Raw genomic sequence first — 21,431 nt, forward strand, 5'->3', positions numbered from 1 at the left:
AATGATAGTCATCCATCCCATTAAACTGGCCTGGAATATGGTAAAGTGGCTCACTCCACAAGGCCTATAAAGGAGATAGAAAGTGGGTGAAAGGCATTCTCTCCAAGCACCAAATGTTTGTATTGATCTATTAGGTACCTGGGGTCTTAGATCAGAAAAGAGCTATAAAAAATCTTCTCAACAAAGCTAGCAAAAATGAATAATGGAGAGATTAAACTGATCATACCTTTGGACCTCCCAATCCCACTACTGTGCATTGAATCCAGTGAGTTCAGTTGGAAATATACCAAACTGTTTATATTAACACTTTAAGACACAAAAAATGGGGGGGGGGGCTATCAATTGAAGAATGGCTGAAAATGTGGTACATGAACATAATGGAATATTTTTATACAGTAGGAAATGGCAGATATGGGGAAGTCAGAGAAAAACCAAGTCAGACTGACTAAGTAAAAAAGAAAAAGAACAAAGCAATGGCGCCAGAGAATAACAGATTATACCACACATTCCTCTCCTCTCCAAAGACAGGTGGAATGTTGCATACATTATCAGACAGACCCATGATATAAGTTGTTTTTTGCTTTGTTTAACTCTTTTGTTATTGTTAACAAGAGAGTGGAGTTTAATTCTGGGGCAGAAATGGAAGAGGAAGGGAGGGAGGTCAAAGGATGAGAGACGGTAGACTATTTCCAGAAATGACTATTATGCAAAAACACCAAGCATCAATAATCCTATTTTTGGAAGTACAGAGAATACAGTTTTAATGTTTACTACTTTTAAAAATAGTTTTGAGCTCCCCAAAGTGAAAGATAAAAAAAGCCAAAATGCTTGTAGATGTCATCTTCTTTTCATTTGGATATTGGCCCATCAGAAATTCCCTTCTCAAGAACTTTTTGCTTCCTTGTGTACCCTCACAGTCAAAAGTGAGCTTCCTGTCAATGATGATTATGGTCTGTTAAAAGGCTCATGAGGCAATCCTTATCTCCCAAATCACAAGATCACATGCTCCTCTGGTGACATTTCCCATGTGCCTTTGCTCCACATACCTATTTCTGAATGAGAGGTAAGGAAAGGCATGAATTAGTGGGGTGGCTGAAGGGTTAAGTATCCATTCTTCTGAGAGACTAGATAAGTACAACTCCTTTTCAAAGCAAGACAGAGAATTTTGAGCCAAATTTAACAATCCCAAAATGACTATGTACCTAGGTACTCCTCAGAAGTGTCTTAAAATTCTCAACATCTAAAAAATGAAACAGTTCAATTCAGTTGAGACAGAGTAGGAAGAGTAGGAAAATCACAAAATCCAAGAAAATGGGTCAGCAATCTGCCACAACAGGAAAAAACAAACAACAACAACAACAACAACAACAAAAACCATTGATATCAGAAGGCCTGGACTTCAAACCTTGGCTCTAAGATGGATTCTCAGGAACTTGTTTTTCTCCTCTAAGAAATACAATAGTTGTAGTAAGAGACCTCAAATGCCCCTTCTATTTGTATAAAATTAACAGAATTCTAGATTTCCAAAAGCATTTGCTACTGAGGTTCACAGATCAAAGGATTTTATATTTCTAGAACTAGAAGAGATCTTAGATGAGGATGATTGCTCCTTCTCTGTCTCCTTTCTGGATCTTCTTCCAGATCACGCTCTCTAACTGTAGGTATCTCTCAGGGTTCTGTCCTGCCTCCTTCTATACTATTTCATTTATTGATGTCACCAGCTCCCATGGATTTCATTATCATATCCATGCTGATGATTCTCAAATATACCTTTCCTACCCCAGAATCTCTGCTGACCTCCAATCTCATGTCTCCAAATGCCTTTCAGACATATCAAACTCAATGTCCAATAGACATTTCAAGGTCCATGTGTCCAAAATGGATCTCGTTGTCTTTCTGCCTAAACACTTCCCCATTTCTACTTTTCCTGTTACTGTAGAAGGCAGCAAGTCCTCCCCGTCTCTCAGACTCACAAGCCAGGAGTCATCCTGGAACCATCACTCTCTCTCACTGCCCACATCCAATCTGCTGCCAAAAACTGTCAAGTTTACCTCTGTAACATCTCTTGAATACACCCCCTTCTGTCCTCTGACACTGCCTCCATCACCTTGTGGCTTGATTACTTCAACAACCTACTGGGAGATCTGCCTGCCTCAAGTCTTTCCCCATTCTAATGCATCCCTGTCCAACCAATAAAATGATTTTCCCAAAGTTGAGGTCCAGGCCTGCCATCCTCACCTCTACAATAGAACTCCAGTGATTCTGATCTCTTCCAGGAGCAAATACAAAATGCTCCATTTAGCTTTCAAAGCCCTTCATTACCTAGCTCTCTTCTTCCTTACTCCCCCAATATATCCTAGTAGATCTAGTGACACTAGATTAAATTAATTATTAATTAATTAATTAAATTAAAAGCCTCAATTAAAATGAGCCCATACATGTACTTTTCATCAGCAACAGCCCTTTTGTCCACCTGATAAATGAGCCATCAGTCCTCAGTGAGTGAATGCTTATAGAATTTGGGTCAGAAGGTCTGTTTTCCTCTCCTTTAGATGTAAGTCACAGTAATTTTAGAAAGCTTATTTGGTTAGTTATTTTTTTATTTTAAGAGAAAAGAAGGATAGCAAATGAGACTCAGGTAGGCCAGGTTAATGAAGTAACGGTTGTAACTATGCACTGTGAGTTAAGTAACCTATCACCCACACCCACCTCTACAAAAAGCTGGAATTTCCTGAGTAAAGGATAAATTCTTAAATTCTGGAAATAGACATGAGAATACCCCTCAAAGATATGAGGGATTAATAGAATCATACTAAAGGTATAAATAATTGACCATTGAATAGAATGGGAAGGAACTTCAAAGGCCTTCCAACACAGCCCCTTGTTTCAAAGACTAGGAAACTGAGGCCTAAGGGAACTTAAGTGACTCACCAAAGGTAACAGAGATAAGAATTGTAGAGACAGGAACTGAATTCAGGTCCTCTGATTGCTTAGTTAGAATGCTGTCCACTACTTCACCTTCTCCACAGGTAGTATTTGGCAAATACAATGTGTTAAGTTCCCAAGGCAAAGGGAAATGGGGTTTTATAGTTAGGATAATTGATCACCTAATAACTCTAGATAGTGAGTAATCAATAAACATTTATTAAACACCTACTACTACCTGCAAGGGACCAAGTTAAAGATTGAAATTACAAAGAAAAGCAAAAGACAGTCCCTGCCCTCAAAGAGCTCACAGTCTAATGGAGGAGACAATATGTAAACAATTATATACAAAAAGAAAAAATCTATAGATAAGACAAATTGGAGGTCATCATTGGAAAGAGAGAGAGCACTAGCTTTAAAAGAGATTGGAAAAGGCTTCTTGTCGAAGGTAAGGTTTAAGCTAGGCCTTGAAAGAAACCCAGAAAGACAGGAAGCAGAGACAAAGAAGGGAAAGTACTCCAGGCTAGTTTTAATCCATTATACTGAAGTATAATGAGACCTGGTGTCAAGGTTTGGCTAACTCTAATTATAACTTCACATTTGTAACAGTTAAAGGAGTCGTTGCCTTAAATTGTGACCACGGAAATATGGTTTCAAGACATTGTCTTGAGTTAAATCAAATATAAAGTGGTTGCCAGGGAAAAATTCCCAAATATGAAAAATACCCAAGTCAGCTGGGTTTTTATGGAGATTTTAATTAATACAAATTAAGGAATTAGAGAGAGAGAGAGAGAGAGAGAGAGAGAGAGAGAGAGAGAGAGAGAGAGAGAGGAAATAATGAGAAAGGGGCTAGGCCAGCCAAGGCTTTAAGCCTGAAGAGAGAGATCAGTCAGTCTTTAATCCACTCACCACAAGATTTGTCCCAAGCAAGATTCTAGTGTTCAGAGAGACCCAGCTACTCCAACTAGTCTGAGATCCCATTCAGCTTTGGCAAGCTGAAATTTTTCAGAGGCCTTCTGACCTCCTTTTAAAGAGAATTTTCTCCTATGTCACCTCCCCTAAGTTCTCACATCTACCAATCACAGTAGATGTTTTTCAAAGACTGACCATTCTTAATTCACACCTGAGTAGACTAAACTTTTGAGTAAGTTCACACCTCTTTGCCCCTTACAAGTTTGCAAGTTGCCTGACCTTCATAGGTACTTAGCACCTTCCTAAAAATAGACTTAGCTTAAGGCTTTTGCTTCACTATAAGTATGGGTTAAGTACTTTTTCATTGTTCAGTAAAGAGTTTACAACTTTATCTCCCCCTAAAGTATGCTTAAGTATGGGTGGAGTCGAGTTCTCACATTCCTGACTAAGTCCCTTCATTGTTTAAAATGGGGAATGGTCTAAACCAAGTGTTCTGAAGTAGGGTCTGAGAACTTATAAGATTCACACATTGGTTTTTAAATTTTTATTTAATTTCATTTTATTCATTGTTAGTAATTTTAAACTATTATGTATTTATTTAATTGGGTCAGCTAGGTGGATAGAATGCTGGGCCTGGAGTCAGAAAGATGTGATTTCAAATCTAGCCTCAGACATTTATTAACTGGGAGCCTGGACAAGTTACTTAACTCCAGGATCTTTACCAAGAAAAACCTAAATGGGGTCACACAAAGCATCAGACACAACTGAAACCACTAGACAACAAAAATTTATTTAATCAAATAACTTACAAAGGAGATTTTTGTATTTTGATAGTTCTTGGTTTCTAAAAAGCAATTTTATTTTCATATCCTATATTTTCCCCACCAGAAATCAGAATTTAGGGCCCAGAATATACCCATATATTTAATGATCTACCTAAAGAGGTTTCTTTTAGTACAGAAGAGGTGTCAAATATGTGCCCCACTGGCCATATGAAGCCCTCAACATTGTAAAGAGCAGCCCAAATCAGATTAAAATGTAAATGGGAAATATTCAACAAAATGAAAATATACTCAAAATATAAACAATATAAATAAGTAGCTTTCTCAGTCAATATGTACCCTTGAAGATCCTTACATGTATTTTAATGACCCTATTTCTATTTGAGCTTGACATTTTTCTACTCCAATTGAATAAGGAGAGTCTCAGAGAAGTCAGATGATTTATTTATGGTCCAGTAGCTTGTAAGAAGAATTACAGTGGTACAGTAGAATGAGCACTGGCTCTGAGGTCAGACATAAGTTCAAATCTCACCTCTGGTTCTTTAAGTGATAAAATTAATCATTTGACTAAATATATGAAAATTATAAATCTCTTATTTACAAAAGAGGTGGCAAAAGTGAAAGCAGAGGAACACAAAAGGGTAGAGAAGACATTAACCTATCTAACTAAATACTGTTCCAGTGCTTGGCTCATCCAGGACTTGTTAACCTTCAACCAGAATCAAACTCTTTCCAGAAAACAGTTCCAAGTCAAAGCAGCCCATCTGGAGAGTTCTCTTGCTTCAGGAGTTACCCAATGAGAAAAATGATGGCTTCAGAGCACAGGCTCACAAGGGAAAGGATAAAAATTAAGAAAAAAATGAATGAGCACCAGACAGAAAACAAACACGTAGACTGGGCAGGACAATGGGCTGATGTGTTAAGGGTAAATTTTTGGGTTGAGCCTGAATATATTATTTAATGGTCGCCAGGGATTTAAATTCTAAATCCCAATGAAATACTCAAGTCAGAATGGGATTTTATGGCGATTTGTTTACAATAGAAGGAAGAAATTAAGAATGAAGGAGAGAGGAAGGGGAAATTCTGCTCTGGCCTTGCCTAAACTAGGAGGAATTCAGAGGCCTCAACCAAGGGGTCTTCCCAGAAGATTAAATCTAGCTCAGCTTCCAGCCACAAGGCTTCCTCCAAGATGAGGGGTCTCCATGGAGGCTGGTGCCTTCAGAAAGGTTAAGGGAAAGAGGAGTCAGCCTTATCATTCACCGTCTGGTCACAAGAAGCAGGTTGAGGTTCCACACTAGAGCTCCAAGTCCCATTCCACTGCCAAAGACCACCAAAAGTCCACCAAAAGTCCCTCTCACAGGAAGTGACATGAAATATAAAGGCAGTTCTTTACCTCACTTCCTGTTTCTCACATGTACCAGTGGTGGCTTAAACTTGACTTAGGACAGCCCAAAGGATCAGTCAGTTGTTTCTGATATTTGTCACTCGCTAGCACATTGTGGGTCATAGACCATCCTCCCCCACAGTTAATCCTTAAGTGGGGGTGTATACATTCCTGGTTGCTAGAATTCTAAAGACTAAGCAGGGTGGAGTAAATCTAAAATTCACAGATGCCACTTTAAAAATACCTAAAAAAATACTTAAAAAAAAAAAACTAAAGGGAGAGGCAGAGAGAGGGGCCACTTGCTCCTCAGAGGATCACTTCTACCCTTCAGGGTTCATCCTTGGGGATTCTCCCCCAAAGGCTTCCAAGTCCTCGCTCACACTCGGGGCTTGTGCTGGGTGGTCACTGGCACCTCTCTCAGGGCACTTATTTGTGGTGAGGCCTCAGAGATGCTATTCCTAGAAGGAAAATGCCCTGGCTCATCCCCCAAACCTTGGCCTTTCTCCCTGCTGTGATCCCTGTCAAAGCACTTCCCTTCTTTAAGAGGACGCTGGTCCACTCCTCTTTCCCATTAGCAATGTCACATCCCTCATCTTCCTCTGGCTGCCAGCCAGACTTCCCCTTGGCCCTGAGGGCCCAGGCCTCCCAGGGGCACAGGCAAAATCAAATATCCCAGGTACATGCTCCCCAGGGGCCCAATCCATATCACTGCATCTTTACAAAGCATTCACACAGAGCCCAGCCTGGGAAGAACCCTTTGGACAGTAGTCCTAGTTATCTGGCCTCCTCCTCTAAAAGAGGTGCCTTTCTAGGTGGCAAGGTTAGGTTAGGGGAGAGAGTAGCATCTTTCTCCCCTCTCTAAGAGCAACTCATCTTGTCCACTACTTACCTGTGGGGGCGAGGAGGAAGATGGGGGGAGCAGCACGTTCAGTCATTTTACTGAGATTTTTGTTCTTTTGTTTTTTATTGGAAAAAGAAAACAGAATCCTCTGTGGAAATGAGCAGGACCGTGGTGAAAAGGAACAAACTATTACAAATCCAAACAAAGAATGAGACTGCTGGGCCCAGTCTCCCGCTTAAACCTTGAGCACCACAATCTCCACGTTGTGAACTTGAAGCCGATGCTCCTCCGTCTCTGCCACAAGCTTCTCCTCAGGATGAGAGCTTTCCCCTCGGCTCCTCAGCCTCAGGGTCTGGGTAGGATGAACCCCAATGGATGGTCTGTCCAGCCTCAGAAGTGCTCTCCAGGGCCGGGATGAGGCCGCACTCCATCGCTGCCAGCTCCACAGGGCTCAGCCCTGTGGCCATGTTGCCCAAAGCCCCACCATCCTCCGTGGCAGCTGAGCTCAGCAGCATCAGGCTGGAGGAGGGCTGGATGGTCACTGAGGCAGGAGAGCTGGTCTGGGTGGAAGAGACAACGGTGGCATAGCGGAAGAGCTGGGAGCCAGAAGGCAGGGTGTGGACAGTCACAGGGCTGGAGCCCTGGCTGAGGCCCCCTGGGGCCATGGCAATGGGCAAGGAGCTCAGGACGGTGGTGGAATCTGGGCTCTGGGGACGAGGCCTCTTGGGTGGCTTGGGGATGTTCATAGGCATCAGAACCACATTCTGATCTGTCTGAGACTTCAGCCTACGGTTGTGGCCCTGCTTCTTCTGCTCCTCCAGCTGGCGTTGTAGGTCTGTAAGAGTGTAGAGAAAATGCTCTTCTCCTTGCTTTGTCTGACTCCTCCTGTTGTCCAAAACTCTCTTGACCGTGTCCATCAGGCCAAAGGTATGGGCTACATTGTTAAGGACAGCAGCGTCTCTCACCTGAAAGGGGGCCTGAAGGAGCCGTTGCTGAATACCCCTGAGCACCTCCATTATTTCATTCTGAATGCTGCAGATCACCTTGTTCATGAGCCCCACATTGGCTATGCCCTTCCAGAACAGCAGGGTGTCCTCTGAAATCTCCTCAGTGGCCATGGTGACAGCCTCCTCCATATTCTCCTCTGAAGTGTCCATCTGTGTGACTCCCCCTGCCAGATGTCCATCAGAGGGAGGGGTCGGGAGGCCCCCCCTCACTTCCTCGGCCACTGGGAACATCCCCCCACCATCAGCCAAAGTAAGCTTTGGCACCACACCTGTCTGCTGCCCTGGCACAAGGGCTCTTTTGATCAAGAGGTCATACTTGGGGGATCTGCAGTTACGGGAGCAAACCTTGTCATGCTGGTAGAAGTCTATCTGGCCAGAGTCCATCATTTTCCTCAGCGGGATCCCACCCAGGCGAATGGCTCTCTTCCAGTCCTTCAGGGTGGACTTGCCAGCCAGATGAACAAAATGCTTGGGACTGACCAACTGATCATTGAACTTGATACACTTCACGTGAACTCCTGGACATACAAACTTCTCCCACAGCAGGATGGCTTTGTTCTCCCCACACGTGATAGGACAAGCAATTTCCATTCCTTTGTTTGCTCCTATGGCGCTAGCATCAATCCCTTCTTCAATTTCGTGGATTGTGTGGGTTTCTCCAGCTACAACAGCTGCATTGTTCTCCGATCTCACTTCATAAATCACTTGCTTCACAGGCTATAACTGCAAGATCACCTGGGTTTGGGGGTCTTCAGGGTTCTCCCCCTGGTTCCCTTTGGTGGGTACCATAACTACATCCCCCACAGGGACATGACTTCAGCATTGGCCCTCTTTCACATGAAGTCAGGAGACTGAGAACTCCAAGTTTCCTCCAAGAGATGACTTGAACTGAAGGTGAGTTCTGAGGCCGACTCTTCTTTAAGCTGACCTCTTCTTAAAGCTGACTACCTTTTCACCTGAGAAATTCAGGGCCTTTTATAGTGGCTTCTTATCTCCCCCCTTTTTCACAAGGGCCAATCACAGCTTCCAAATTGTCTAGCTCTGCCCCAGGGCCAGCTTGTGGGAACCAGTTCACACCTTCTAGAGGGATGGATATTCATTAAAAGGGTTCAGAGTTTCTAAGGGTGTGAACTCTTAAAAGAATTCACAGGTTCCTGACTGAGTTAGAAAAAAGGGTGGAGCTCTTCCAAGTATCTTGCTGGCTTCTCACCTAGCACTAAGTAGGGTGTGAATTCACTAAGTGGTTTATGAGCTCCTCCACCTAGTTCAAGCTTGTGTTGATTCAATCAAAAGGCAGACAAAGGAGAGTCAATCCTGTCTTTACAATCTAATGAAGTACTTTAAGTTAGTGTTCACTCAGGATAGATGAAAGAGTAAAGAATTTTCTTTCACAGTGCTTTTCTCCTGAGTGACAGTGGGCAATTTTCTTAATTCTTCTGGGCTTCATTTTCTTTATGAGAAGCAGAACTAGAAAAGATGATCCTTGAGCTATATAGTTCTAGATGTATGAGCTTTATATGACCTATACTTCTCAAGACTTTCTCAGTCCTATGGTAGCTTAGGTAGTCCCATGTTTACAAGTTTCTCTGATGTTTGATCAGAGCCTACTCTAAGGAAAAAATGAGATGAGAGGTAATAAGAAATCCAGGAGAGGGCACTGTCTTCAAAAATCCAGAGAAAAGAAAGACTCTAGGAAGATAAGATGCTCAGCAATGTCAGAGGAAGGTGAAAGGTCAAGGATGAAAGCTGAGAAAAGACCATTGGATTTGAAATTCTAGAAATCATTTATGAACTTAGAGAAAGAAGTTTCCATTGAGTGGCCACATCAAAAGCGAAATTTCAATGGTAGTGGAATGGAAAGTAAGAAAGTATGAGTAAAATGGTTTGAGTTTTTTATCTTATTTGTTGGGTTATAAAAGATAGAAAGACGATTGAATGGTAACTTGAGGGGATGACAGAAACCTAGAGACTGTCTACTAAATTACTTTAAGAATAGAGTAACTGAGCTGGGAATTTTTGTAAGCAGTAAGAAAGAATCCAGTAGATAAAAGAAAGATTAATACTTGATGAAAAAAGAGAAGAGATTCTTATCATTGGGGGGAAATCTCTTGGAGTCAAGGAGATTACTAGACAGAGTTGAGGGATTTGCATTTCTAGGAAGACACAGACCTTCCTCCAAGACTAGAATCAAGGAGTAGAATGTTTGGTATAATTCTGGGATGATTGAAAGTATTAAACTGGACAGAAGAAGGATCTCTCAACAGAAAGCTTTGGTGTTTTGTATTTCAGCTAAGTATAAGGTTAGAAACTCTATTGGAGGGAAAGGGAGAGGTATGCTAATAGTCTGAGCTATTTCTTCTTTTTATAAAATAAGGGCATTGAACTAAATCAGAACTTATTAACCTGAGGTTCATGAACTTTTTTTAATATTATGATAACTAACCATATTGATATAATTTGTTTCCTGTATAGTCATATTTTATTTAGGCATTTAAAAACATTATTCTGAGATGGGGTCCATGACTAAAAACAGATTAAGAATTCCTGGACTATATGATCTTTAGTGTTCCTTCCTCTCTCAATGTTGTAGCACATAATTGTACATGGAAAGAAGGATGAGAGATATCAATGGAGGTAGAGAAAGGAGACAAATCAAGAGAGTGAGAGATTCAGAGAACAAGTGAATGAGAGAGAGGTAGATAAATGGATTGAAAGTAGGTGACCTCCCAGTTCCTGTGGTGATGCCTCTTAGCAAAGCCACCAAGTAATTGCAATGAGGAAAGCACTTTGTAAATTGTGAAGTGCTAGGAACCATTATAATTCTAAATACTCCCAGGGCTCCTACCACAATCACCTAATACTCATTTTTTTCTATTTCTGTGATCTCCTTTTCTGTCCCAGTTGAACACACCCTCTCCCTGGAGAAGAATAAATCCCCCTAAAAACCTGGGACAGTTTACCTCTGTGTGACTTTTAAATTCATAACCTCTTCTAATATTTAAAATAGAGCAGCTTTTAACCTCATACAGTCTTAAATACTGGGAAAATAAACCATACATTGCCATAGCAACCTAATCTCTGTTAATCAAAGTGGAGAGTCTTATTCTTTTTCCCATAAATAATGTGATTCATTGAAAAGCTTAGACACAAAGCCTTAAAAATTAGCATCCCTTAGACAGAGGTACAATCAAATAGATCCTCAAGCCCAATTCAAATATTCCAGACTATGACCACTTGGCTAAGTAAGCAGAAAGGGGAGAAGAGAGGATCATCTAAGCTGCCTGGAGCCAGGTAGAAGATGACTTAGCAGTCAGAAGAGTAAACATCATATCACCTTGTTTCTAGACAGCCTCCTATAGCACTATCCCACAGAACCTAGGAACAAAGCTATAAAGAAAACTAGAACATTCACCAATCAATACCCACAATATGACACCCATACAGAAAACTCTCCTCAGGCCCATGGACAATGCTCAGTTACCATGGGACAGTTAACAAAGCAAAGGTACTCATGAGAACAGGAAGTGAAGGCTAGTAAAAAATGCCAGTCATGACAAGGAAAGTAAAACCTCAGATTTTTCCCAAATAGAACGAGGAAAAAGGAAGTAAGAGGAAGTCTGCTTGTACACTACTTGGGAAGGCAGAGCTAGGAAGAAGACCAGAAAACTCAGACACTTCTGAATGCCACAGACGGAATTAATCATACACTTTAAAAGAAAAGCAAATTATATATGAGATCTACAGTTTTATGAATAATACTCTTTTTCTGTTCTATTATGTATAAGCAAACAATCATTCTATTTGAAATTTATGAGGTTCAGAATAAAAATAAAATATTTTTAAAACACACTTGGAAAAAGAGTAAAGTTTAGAGATTGGAATACTTCTAAACAAGGAGTTACCAGAAGAATTCTGCATAACTATATAGGTGTATGTGTGTATATCCATCCATATATGTATATACTTATACTATCAATAAAGTATATATTTAATACATACAAGTATACATAATTATATATCATCAGTTCAGAATTTAATCTTTCCCCACATTTAGATTTTATGTGTATATACATGTAATATACTACATACATATTTATACACAGTATACATGCTATATATGTGTCATGTTTGTATACACCTAAATGTGAGGTAAGATTAAGTTCATATCTATCTATCTATTTTAAATCTTCAAATACTACATCATAAGTTGGCATGGACTGATATAAATCTTTTGAGTTCCTGAATGACCATTTCCATCTCTTCAGAATAGGCTTGATTTGGGAGGGTCACTTTCTTAACTGGTTACCACTGAGGTAGTATCCAGTTGGCTGAAAAGATGACAGAATGGGTACTAATGAAGCCTTGGCCATCAGATCCCAGAATCATATATTTAGAGCTGGAAGGAATATCAAATGTTTTCTGGCCCAGTCTTCTCATTTTAAAGATGAAGAAAAAGAAACCCTCAATTACACAGGTAATAAGTAGCAGAGCCGGGAATCAAACTTACACTCTCCAAATCCAAATCCAGTAGTCTTTCTATGAGGGATACTTTTTCATTGTTGCATTGCCATAGTTTTAACAATGATCTGGGTCAGTGAAAAGCAACAGTCCATAACATAATGGATACAAAACTGGCTTTGGGATCAGGAAGACCCACATTTTAGTCTCACTTCTAACATAATATAACAATGGACAAGTCACTTAATTTCTCCACGCCCCAAGCAATTTTTCTAAGAGTATATGCTACAGAGAACAGTCATAAAACAGCATTTGTTGTGTTACTAAGTATAGAAACTTGTGGAATACAAGTAGAAAAATGGAGAGAGCCCTTGATCTCAAAGAGAGCCCATTCTAATAGGAGCTTATCAGAGGTTTTAACTATGTCAGATATGAAAGATTCCATGGTTCTGAAGACATGGTCATTTATCTTTTTAAATATCTCTTTCATTATTAAAATCACCCCCATTTTTATATCAAATCAGTTGATGATGCCAAAGATTTTCAGGTGAGAACTTACTTTTCTGGGTTTTTAGTAACTATAGTTTAAGAGGAAACAAGGATTGTAGGGATAGAAGCAATTGCTAATTCCCATCTCCAAAGAAGTTGCTACCCAGAAAAAAATGACTCCCAGGGCTGGATTGGCAAAAGACTGCTGATTTGTAATGGACAGCCATTGCTGAGGCTCTTGAGTAGCTGTCGATTAGTTATTTAGTGCTGGTAGTTCAGAGAAAGATAGACCCATTCCCCAGAGTGACGGCTTCCCTCATTATTAGCTGAGGGAGCCTGGACTGGAAGTGGGGCTCTTTGCTTGGGGAGCAATAGAAGACATTTGCTCCTCAGGACTTTTGGATGCTTTTGAGATCACAGGTCCAGTCCCAATCCTATCCTAAGGGTCAAAGGCAGGATGTGCACAGAAATGTTGCTGACTTCAGTTTCACTGTCTCCACTCTACTCTGTATCCCCAGCACTTTGTGCAGTGTTGGATTCAGAGTAAGCACTTAAACGCTTTTGCATTCCCTCTACTGTACTGCTGCATCAGCACAAATCGCTCCTCCCTCCTGGGGAGTGTTTCCTCACTGACAGCATCCCCTTCACCAAGTATTCCCATGCAAAACACTGATCCAAGAATTAAGCCCACCCTAAGTTTACCAGTCAAGGGAAAAGAGCCAACATTGCCCACTGGAAATAACAGAGCCTTATTTTACTTCAGAGAAAAGGGTGATTATTTAAAAGCCTAAGAGCAAATAGTTCAATAAAAGAGATACATAAATAGAAGACAGTGCTTTAAAACACACACACACACACACACACACACACACACACACACACACACACACACAACCAATGCCTACCCACTCAAAACTAACAACTTGTGTCAATGAGTTGGGTCAAAAATACAGATTTCACTTATCTAGGAATATGATCATTAATGAAGTTATTTTATGGAATTTTTTGTACTATACTTAAAAAGAAACAGTATATAAAATATAACAAAGGGACAAAATTAAAATAGCTGCAACTTGTATACTGCATTAAGGCTTACAAAACTTTTCACCCATGCCTCATTTGTTCCTCTTCATAGTCTGATGTGGATGGTAGTACAAGAATCATTATTCCCATTTTACAGATGAGGAGATTAGGTTCAAAGAGGTTACAAGACTTGCCCAACGTCAGGCATCACTCATAAGGATCAAAGCCAAGGTTTTGATCCTATGTGTTCTGATTTCAAATCTAGCACTCTTCCAACTTTACCACCGCCTCAGCAAAGGATCATAAATCCCAAATTGAGAGGACTTCATCAGCCACTAAATCCAAAGCCTTTATCTATTTTGTAGGTGAGAAGGAGGACTGTTTAAAGCCCAGGCTCTAGGTTAAATGGCTTGCCTAAGATGAAACAGAAAGTGGCAGAATCATGATTCAAACTGGAGACTCCTGATCTTCATCTGTAAAATGGGCATGAAAGATAACACCTGCCAGGGTAGACAAGCCACCTGGCTCATTGAACTGAGAGCCAGGCCTAGAGATGTTTGGTTCTGGGTTCAAATATAGACTCAGACATTTCCTCTCTGTGTAACTCTGGGCAAGTCACTTAAACCCCATTGCATAGACCTTACCATTATTCTGCCTTGGAACCCATGCATAGTATTGATTCTAAGATGTAAGTTAAGGGTTAAAAAAATAACATCTACCTCCCAGGGTTGTATTAAATGAGATAATAACTGTAAAGTGTTTGGCATAGTACCTGGCACATAGTAAGAGCTATATAAATTATTATTAATTATTATTATTAAATCAAATGTTCTTTCCTACTACTTCTTAAACTTAGAGACAGAAGAGACCTTGGATATCATCAGGTGTAACACAACTCATCTTGTAGCAACAGAATCTGTGATAAGTGACTTGCCCAAGGTGATACAGATAGAGAGAATCAGTATTTAAATCCAGGTCTTCAGAGTCCAAATCTAGCTTTCTCTTCTCAGTAGTATGTGGTCTCAGAAAACTCCCATAAGTCTTATGCATATTTATAATGTAAGGTAAAATATATTGAAAAAGCTCTGAAGACAAATTTCTTCATATTAGAGTACATTGTGCTCTTACCCAAAAAGACTGAAATAAACCAAACACCTTCACAGTTAAAAATATGTTCTGCTCTCAAACACTTGGACTACCTTTTTTATTCTGTAAAGAATTAGATTTAGTTTCTATTAAAACTTTGGAAATCAGGTTGAACTCTGCTACCCTACCCCCCACCTCCACCTCCACCTCACCCCCAGCATTTCCTTCGTGGTAGATCATTATTTAGCATATTACCTATGACACTCTCAGTCTCTAAGGATAGGTCTGATTACCAAAAGTGAAATCATTGCAATGTTATCATTTTTAATCTGCAAAAAATTCAAAGAACATTTTCTTCTTCTAGAGCACATTATAACCATTTGCTTCCCTTTGACTGTTAATCCAAGTCTTACCCTTTTCTAGACCATCAGGAACCTAAATATTAGCAACAACAACAAAATGATAGCCATTCTCCTCTCCAGGTTCCCATAAAATCTTTTCTCTTAGCTCACCAAAACTTCCCATCATGCTTTTTCTGCTGCTTTGTGACAGATGGCAATGTGTTGAAACGAATACCAGTACTGTCTCAACAAGTAGAGTGTCATGCAAAGCTGTACACATCTTCCCTGACCCATCTTATGGGCTGGTTTCTCACTTCAGGTTTATTTTAAACCTCTAGGCTTTGTTAAGGAATATAGCTAACCTTTGACTCAACCTAAACTTCATAAACAATTTTCATTGCAGTCTTCTCTTAGTCCCTTGAGGGACTATTCTCCTTCGCCCATCCTAAATTAGCACCAGCTTCATTGAATGTTATTTTAATCAGTCCTGTGCAAGATAGAAAATGGCAACTAGAGATCTTTTGGGTAAGGTATTTAACTAAAACAGTACATTTAAATGAAAATATTTCGTTGTTTAAAGTTATTTCTTTTCTTTAACATTCTTTCATGTAAGATCTTACCTCTGAATTGTTCAGATGGCATTTATGGGTTCCTGAAAACCAGCCATCACTTGAACACTGGTCAATATCCACCTTCTGAAGATTTATATCAACTTTCAAGATCCCCCTGAAAGACAGAAAGAGACAGAGTGAGAGAAAGACAGAAAGAATGCAAGAATTAGCATGGACATTGAAGCCTTCAAACTCTCCATTTTTCCCTTTGAACCAGAGAGAGTAACATAAGGAAATACATAAACAAAGGAGAAATTATCCCATTTTCCCAATGGTGGGTCAAAAAGAAGACAGGATGATCACAGAGAAAGCTAAATTAAATTAGAGTTAGCACAAGGACTTTGCAAACTTTCAACCACTATATAAATGCTAACTTATAATTATCATTGATACTATTATTATTAACGGAATAAATTCCCAGTTGTAATATTTCTGTTGTTTAGAACATGGTGAAGCCACAGTGGCAACCAGGGGAACCAACAGGATAAAAAGACCATTGGTCACACCATTTCCTACCTTACCTCTACTCAGAATTACTAAAATATAAGAAGATCAATGCTAGATCACTTAGAACCATAGAATTCCAATCCTAGAAGGGACTTTGGAGGTCACTTATTCCCACCATAATAATTTTACAAATTAAAAAACATATGCTTAGAGAAATAATATGGTTTTCCCAAGACCATATAGCTGATAAGTAGCAAAGCCAGAGCAGGGTGTAAGACTTCAAGCACAGAGTCCTTCATGTCATCTGAATGTTTCCACCTTTCACCTTTGTTTCCCTGATTTAATAAGAAAGAATTTTTTTGAGGAGAATTAGAAAGAACACACAGATGTATAATGTAAATAAATAAATAATGCAGATAAATGAATGAATAATGATAATAAATTAGAGGCAGTTAGATGGCACCATGAATAAAGAATTGATTGGGTCTGGAGTTAGATGATTGTCATTCAAATGAAGCCTCAGACTTACTAGCTGTGACTCAGGGCAAGTTCAGACATGGTTGTTATGAGGATAAAATGAGCTAATATTTGTAAAGTGTTTAGTACAGTGTCTGACACATAAGAGCTTCTATACAAGTATTTCTTTCCTCATTCAATAATAATAGTATTTATATTGCACCTATTATGTACCATAATAACAACCAGGAAGGGTAGGTACTGTTTATTGTCTCCATTCTCTAATTGAGGAAACTGAGGCAAGGAGATGTTAAGTGACTTGCCCAGAGTCATACAGCTAGTACACATCTAAAGCGAGATTTTAATTCAGGTCTTCTGACTCTAGATCTAGTGCTCTATTCACACTACCATCCAAATGTCCTAAAGATGATTCTGTAGGTCAGTAATCTAAATTCCTCATCTGTACACAAGAAATCCAAGTGTAAGAGGTGGTCATTCCCCAAATTCACAGCTTGTATTTTTTAAATCTACAAATAACTAAGCTCCTTTTTGTTATTCATTTGGAAAAGAGAGAGAGAACTACACAATCACCATGGGGTTAGAAAAGTAGCTAGAAAAAGAAATTTGGGGACGAAGAGGGTCAGAATAGTTAATTTGTGTCATTTTTCTTCAGCTCTACTAATTTCAGCAACATCTCTTTGTCTGGAACCATTTTGTCTCCATTCAGCCACCATTTTTTATAATCTTTTTACATTCATACTGTCCCTCAGCCCTGAATTTGGGCACTCCCACCTGGGCCTGCCTTTCCTAATAAATCTCCTCTCATTAAAATTCAGACATTTTGTGACTCCTCATTTTAGTATCCTGCTACCTTCTAGGTCAGGGGTCAAAAGCAGCCATGTGCCTCAAATCAAATTAAAATTTTAATTGGGAAGGGGAGGCAAGGTTGTTCAGTGGGTAGAGAGCAAATCCTGCATACAGGAGGTCCTGGGTTTAAATCCATCCTCATATATTTTCTATCTACAGGACCCAGGGCAAGTTACTTAGCCCCAAATTGCCTAGCTCTTACTATCTTCTGCTTTTTAACCAATATTTAGGATTGATTCTAAGACAGAAGGTAAGGATTGTTTTAAATTTAATTGGAAAACATTTAACAAAATAAATACACATATGTAGATGCCTACATAAGTAGATGAATGAATAATTTAACAAGATAAATAGAAATAGATAAATGAATTAGGATAGGTAATTTAATATGTGGTTTTCTAAGTAAACATGTCCTGGAGGGATACTTTTTTTTAGGGCTTTATGGCCCTGTTTCTGTATAAGTTTGACATTTGTGTTCTAGGTTTAAGAGGAGTAATCCAATAAACAGATACCTGCTAGGTAACTATTAGGTAACTAATCTCCTAAATAGTAATAATGCCTTAACCAAGTGACCCTAACTAACTCTACAGAACCTTTAAGGAGGGACTTTAAAGTGGGAAAGTTTATTTCTTAATATAATTTTTTATATTTTTCTATAGTTCCATGATTCATGTTGTCTCCCTTCCCCCTTCCCTCCCAGAGCTGATAAGCAATTCCCCTGGGTTATACATGTATTATCATAAAATGAGAGATTTTAGAAGTAGGAAATTGAAGTAGGTGAGGATGGAGACTCATGCATTAATTTCATTTCTAGCAGTTTTCATTTCTAATATTGGCCTTATAATGTTGAAATAAATCAACAGCCAATTTTTTCCAATTTTTCTCTTTATAATAAGTTACAATATAATGTGTTGGCATATCTCCATTTCACTCAATTCTAACTATTCAACCATGGTTCACTCTGCATTTTTCTGACCCATAGCCCTGACATGGCAATGGCAAAAAAACTCAAAGCAGTGTACTTGGATGTGGATACTTATAAGACACTCTAGATTCCTTCATTCTAATAAGCATCTTTTGATTACTCCTGGAATCTTTTGGTAGAACTTGGAATCTCCCAGGATTTGGCCATTATGAAGATTGGATTTGGCTCTCTCCTGATTGTAACAATGAAGGTACTTAGCTCTTCCTTGATACTGAAGATAAAATTGTAATCCCCAGTCTATTTTTAGATTTTAATCCCCAAAGGTGTTAACTCAGTATTTAAAGTAGATCTACCCAATTGGTAGATGTGGAATTAGGAGAAGTAAGGCAAGAAAAAAGATCTTTAAAAGAAAGGGACACTGAATGGAGTTCTTCTGGGAGTTCAACTTGGAGACACTTGAAGTGGAACCTCCTGTGAGAGGACAGTTCTTCATTTTTGGAAGTGGAGACAGAGGAATTCTTCATGCTTTCAAGTTGAGGCTGGTGAAGAGGGGCAGAAGGATCTGATGACTGGACTGACACATAAGTATCTGTCACGTTGATCATCCTTCATGCCCCCTCTACCCCTGGAAAGACCTGAACCTCTGTCTTCAATCAACTGAAGCAATTTGGGATTGATTGCTTGATTAGCCTCCTGAAGCACAGAGATGAGGTCCCTTACTTCTTTTATGTTATTTGGTGTAAAGAATGTATATGCTGTGCCTGATTTGGTACTACGGGCAGTTCATCCAGTTTGGTGGATATAATCCTCTGAAGAGTTAGGGTAGTCATAAATGATGACAAATTTCACATCTTCCACATCTAGCCCTCTAGAGGCAACATCTGTGACAATCAGGATAGGAGCTTTTCCATGTTTGAGTTCATTTAGACCCCAGTCTCGCTCCTCTTGACTATTGTCACCATGGATACCCATTGCAGGCCACCCATCTCTCCTCATTTTTCTGAGCCTGCATCAAGACTTCTCTCTCCTTTCCCCAAAGGAACTCACTAGTCAGAGCTGAAGGAGAGTTTACTGATCCCAGGACCAAGAGCCAGGAGCTGCCCATCACTATACTAGTTCCTTCAGTTTAGAAAACATCACCATTAGAAAAGTTGATCTGACATCATCAAGCACTTAGACCACAGAATTCAATTAACACTGTAATGGATTCCACTCCAAAGTATGTCTTAAGTTCCCTTTTAGATCAAAGTGCTGCTGATCCTGAAGTGAGATATTCAGCTATAAGAGGACCACACTGGCCACAAGGATGTTCCACTAAACCAGAGAAAACATTGACCCAAAGTCACTGTATTAATATATAGGCTATATTAAATATGGGATGTGCAAGCAAGGAACCAGGAAAATGCAGAGGAAGGAGAGGTAGAAGACTGAGGCAAGACAGCTCCAAAGATGAATTTTATTGACAACTTCCGTTTTTATCCTCCTGTTCTCCTTGTGTAGATCTTTTCTCTCCCTTCTAGGGAGCCATGAACACAAAGAAGGCATCTAAAAACAAGATTAATTTTCTCAAAATATTCAAAACAAAATTGAACCATTTCTACCAAGTTCCCAATGACCTGGTGAACTTGGAGCCAAGACAGCTTTGGCCTCCAGTGTCTAAGTGTGAACACTATTGTGAATAATAGCTCATTACTCTAAAAAACAGGATAAAGGGGAGAACTCAGGCCCATGGCAGAACCTGGAAGCACTGTGAACACAGAGTACTTCTCACCTTTTCTGAGAAGAGTAAAGGCAAACCATTTCCCGGCAGATTTCCCAAAGATTCCCAACAACTCAGTCAAAAAAAGTTTGTCTGATAGAGTTCCAGTGGAAAAGCTAAGATTGTCTCTCCCAAGAAGAATATCTGAGAAGGAAGGAATCAGAGAAAAGTTTCCATTTGAACTTAGAGGCTTGAACTTGAGTTTGTTAGGGTCTAGGTGTGAACATCACAGTTTTATGTCAAATACAAAGGTGAGAACTCATCCCTAGGGTAGAGAGGTGAAGCACTTACAGAAACACAGGAGTTGTCACCTTTTGTGGGTGGAGTCCAGGGAGGGGCTCATCAAAAGAACTCCTATAAAAAGACTCAGTTCTTACAACAGCTTAGTTCTAAAATCTCTTGGTGTTGGAGCTCAAGGGAAAGAACAAGTATAATTTATCCTGAGAGGCATTCTAGAGAACAGAATCAGAGGCTTGGGAACATGGAGGTCAAAGAATTGATTGAAAACCTCAAGGCAGAACTCACTTGCCCCATCTGTCTGGACTACTTCACAGACCCAGTGACTACCAAATGTGGGCATAATTTTTGCAAAGACTGTCTCTTCCAGTGCAATGAGCAAGCTGATGCTACACTAACTTGTCCTGAGTGCAGAGATGTCATTAGATACAGTGATATTTTGCTCAACGACAAAAACCTACAGAATTTGTCCATCACTGGCAAAACTCTGAGACAGAAGTTATTGCTGAGCACGGTACTTCTGACCACCTGTGATCAACATGGAGAAAAAGAAAAGATCTTTTGTGAACAAGACCAAAAACTAATTTGTGGTTCCTGTTTATTAGCCCAAGAGCACAAGCATCACCAAGACCTTCCTTTGCAAATGGCTGTTGACAAGTGCAAGAAGAAACTTCAGGAGACACTGAATGTGTTACAGGAAAAGGAGGAAGAATTGAAAGAGGAAATCAACAAAATGGGAAAAACAGAGACATATCTTAAGAAGGATACAGACTTTTATAAAGAGTTAATTAAATGTGAATACCAAAAAATGCATGAGTTCTTATGGGATGAAGAAAATAGACACCTGCAAAAACTGGACCAGGAAATAGAATACAAACTGG

The 21,431-nt window shown here is 39.6% G+C and overlaps 2 protein-coding genes across 2 annotated transcripts in view; both read right to left on the reverse strand.

Moving 5' to 3' along the window:
- The window catches only part of GPR158 (G protein-coupled receptor 158), a 457,745-nt gene that overhangs the window by 404,034 nt on the left and 32,280 nt on the right, over window positions 1-21,431 (reverse strand). Inside the window, exon 2 of the mRNA XM_007504849.2 lies at window positions 15,869-15,974. Coding sequence (XP_007504911.1) covers window positions 15,869-15,974 — 106 coding nt within the window. The remainder of the gene's footprint in view (window positions 1-15,868; window positions 15,975-21,431) is intronic.
- Window positions 5,237-9,725, reverse strand: LOC130454637 (glucocorticoid modulatory element-binding protein 1-like). Its single transcript, XM_056800081.1, is given in 2 exon segments — window positions 5,237-7,164; window positions 7,166-9,725. Coding segments are annotated over 2 exon segments (1,362 nt in total). The 5' UTR covers window positions 8,443-9,725; the 3' UTR covers window positions 5,237-7,079.

The sequence above is a fragment of the Monodelphis domestica genome, chromosome 5 (assembly GCF_027887165.1).
Source record: "Monodelphis domestica isolate mMonDom1 chromosome 5, mMonDom1.pri, whole genome shotgun sequence".
Taxonomy (NCBI): domain Eukaryota; kingdom Metazoa; phylum Chordata; class Mammalia; order Didelphimorphia; family Didelphidae; genus Monodelphis; species Monodelphis domestica.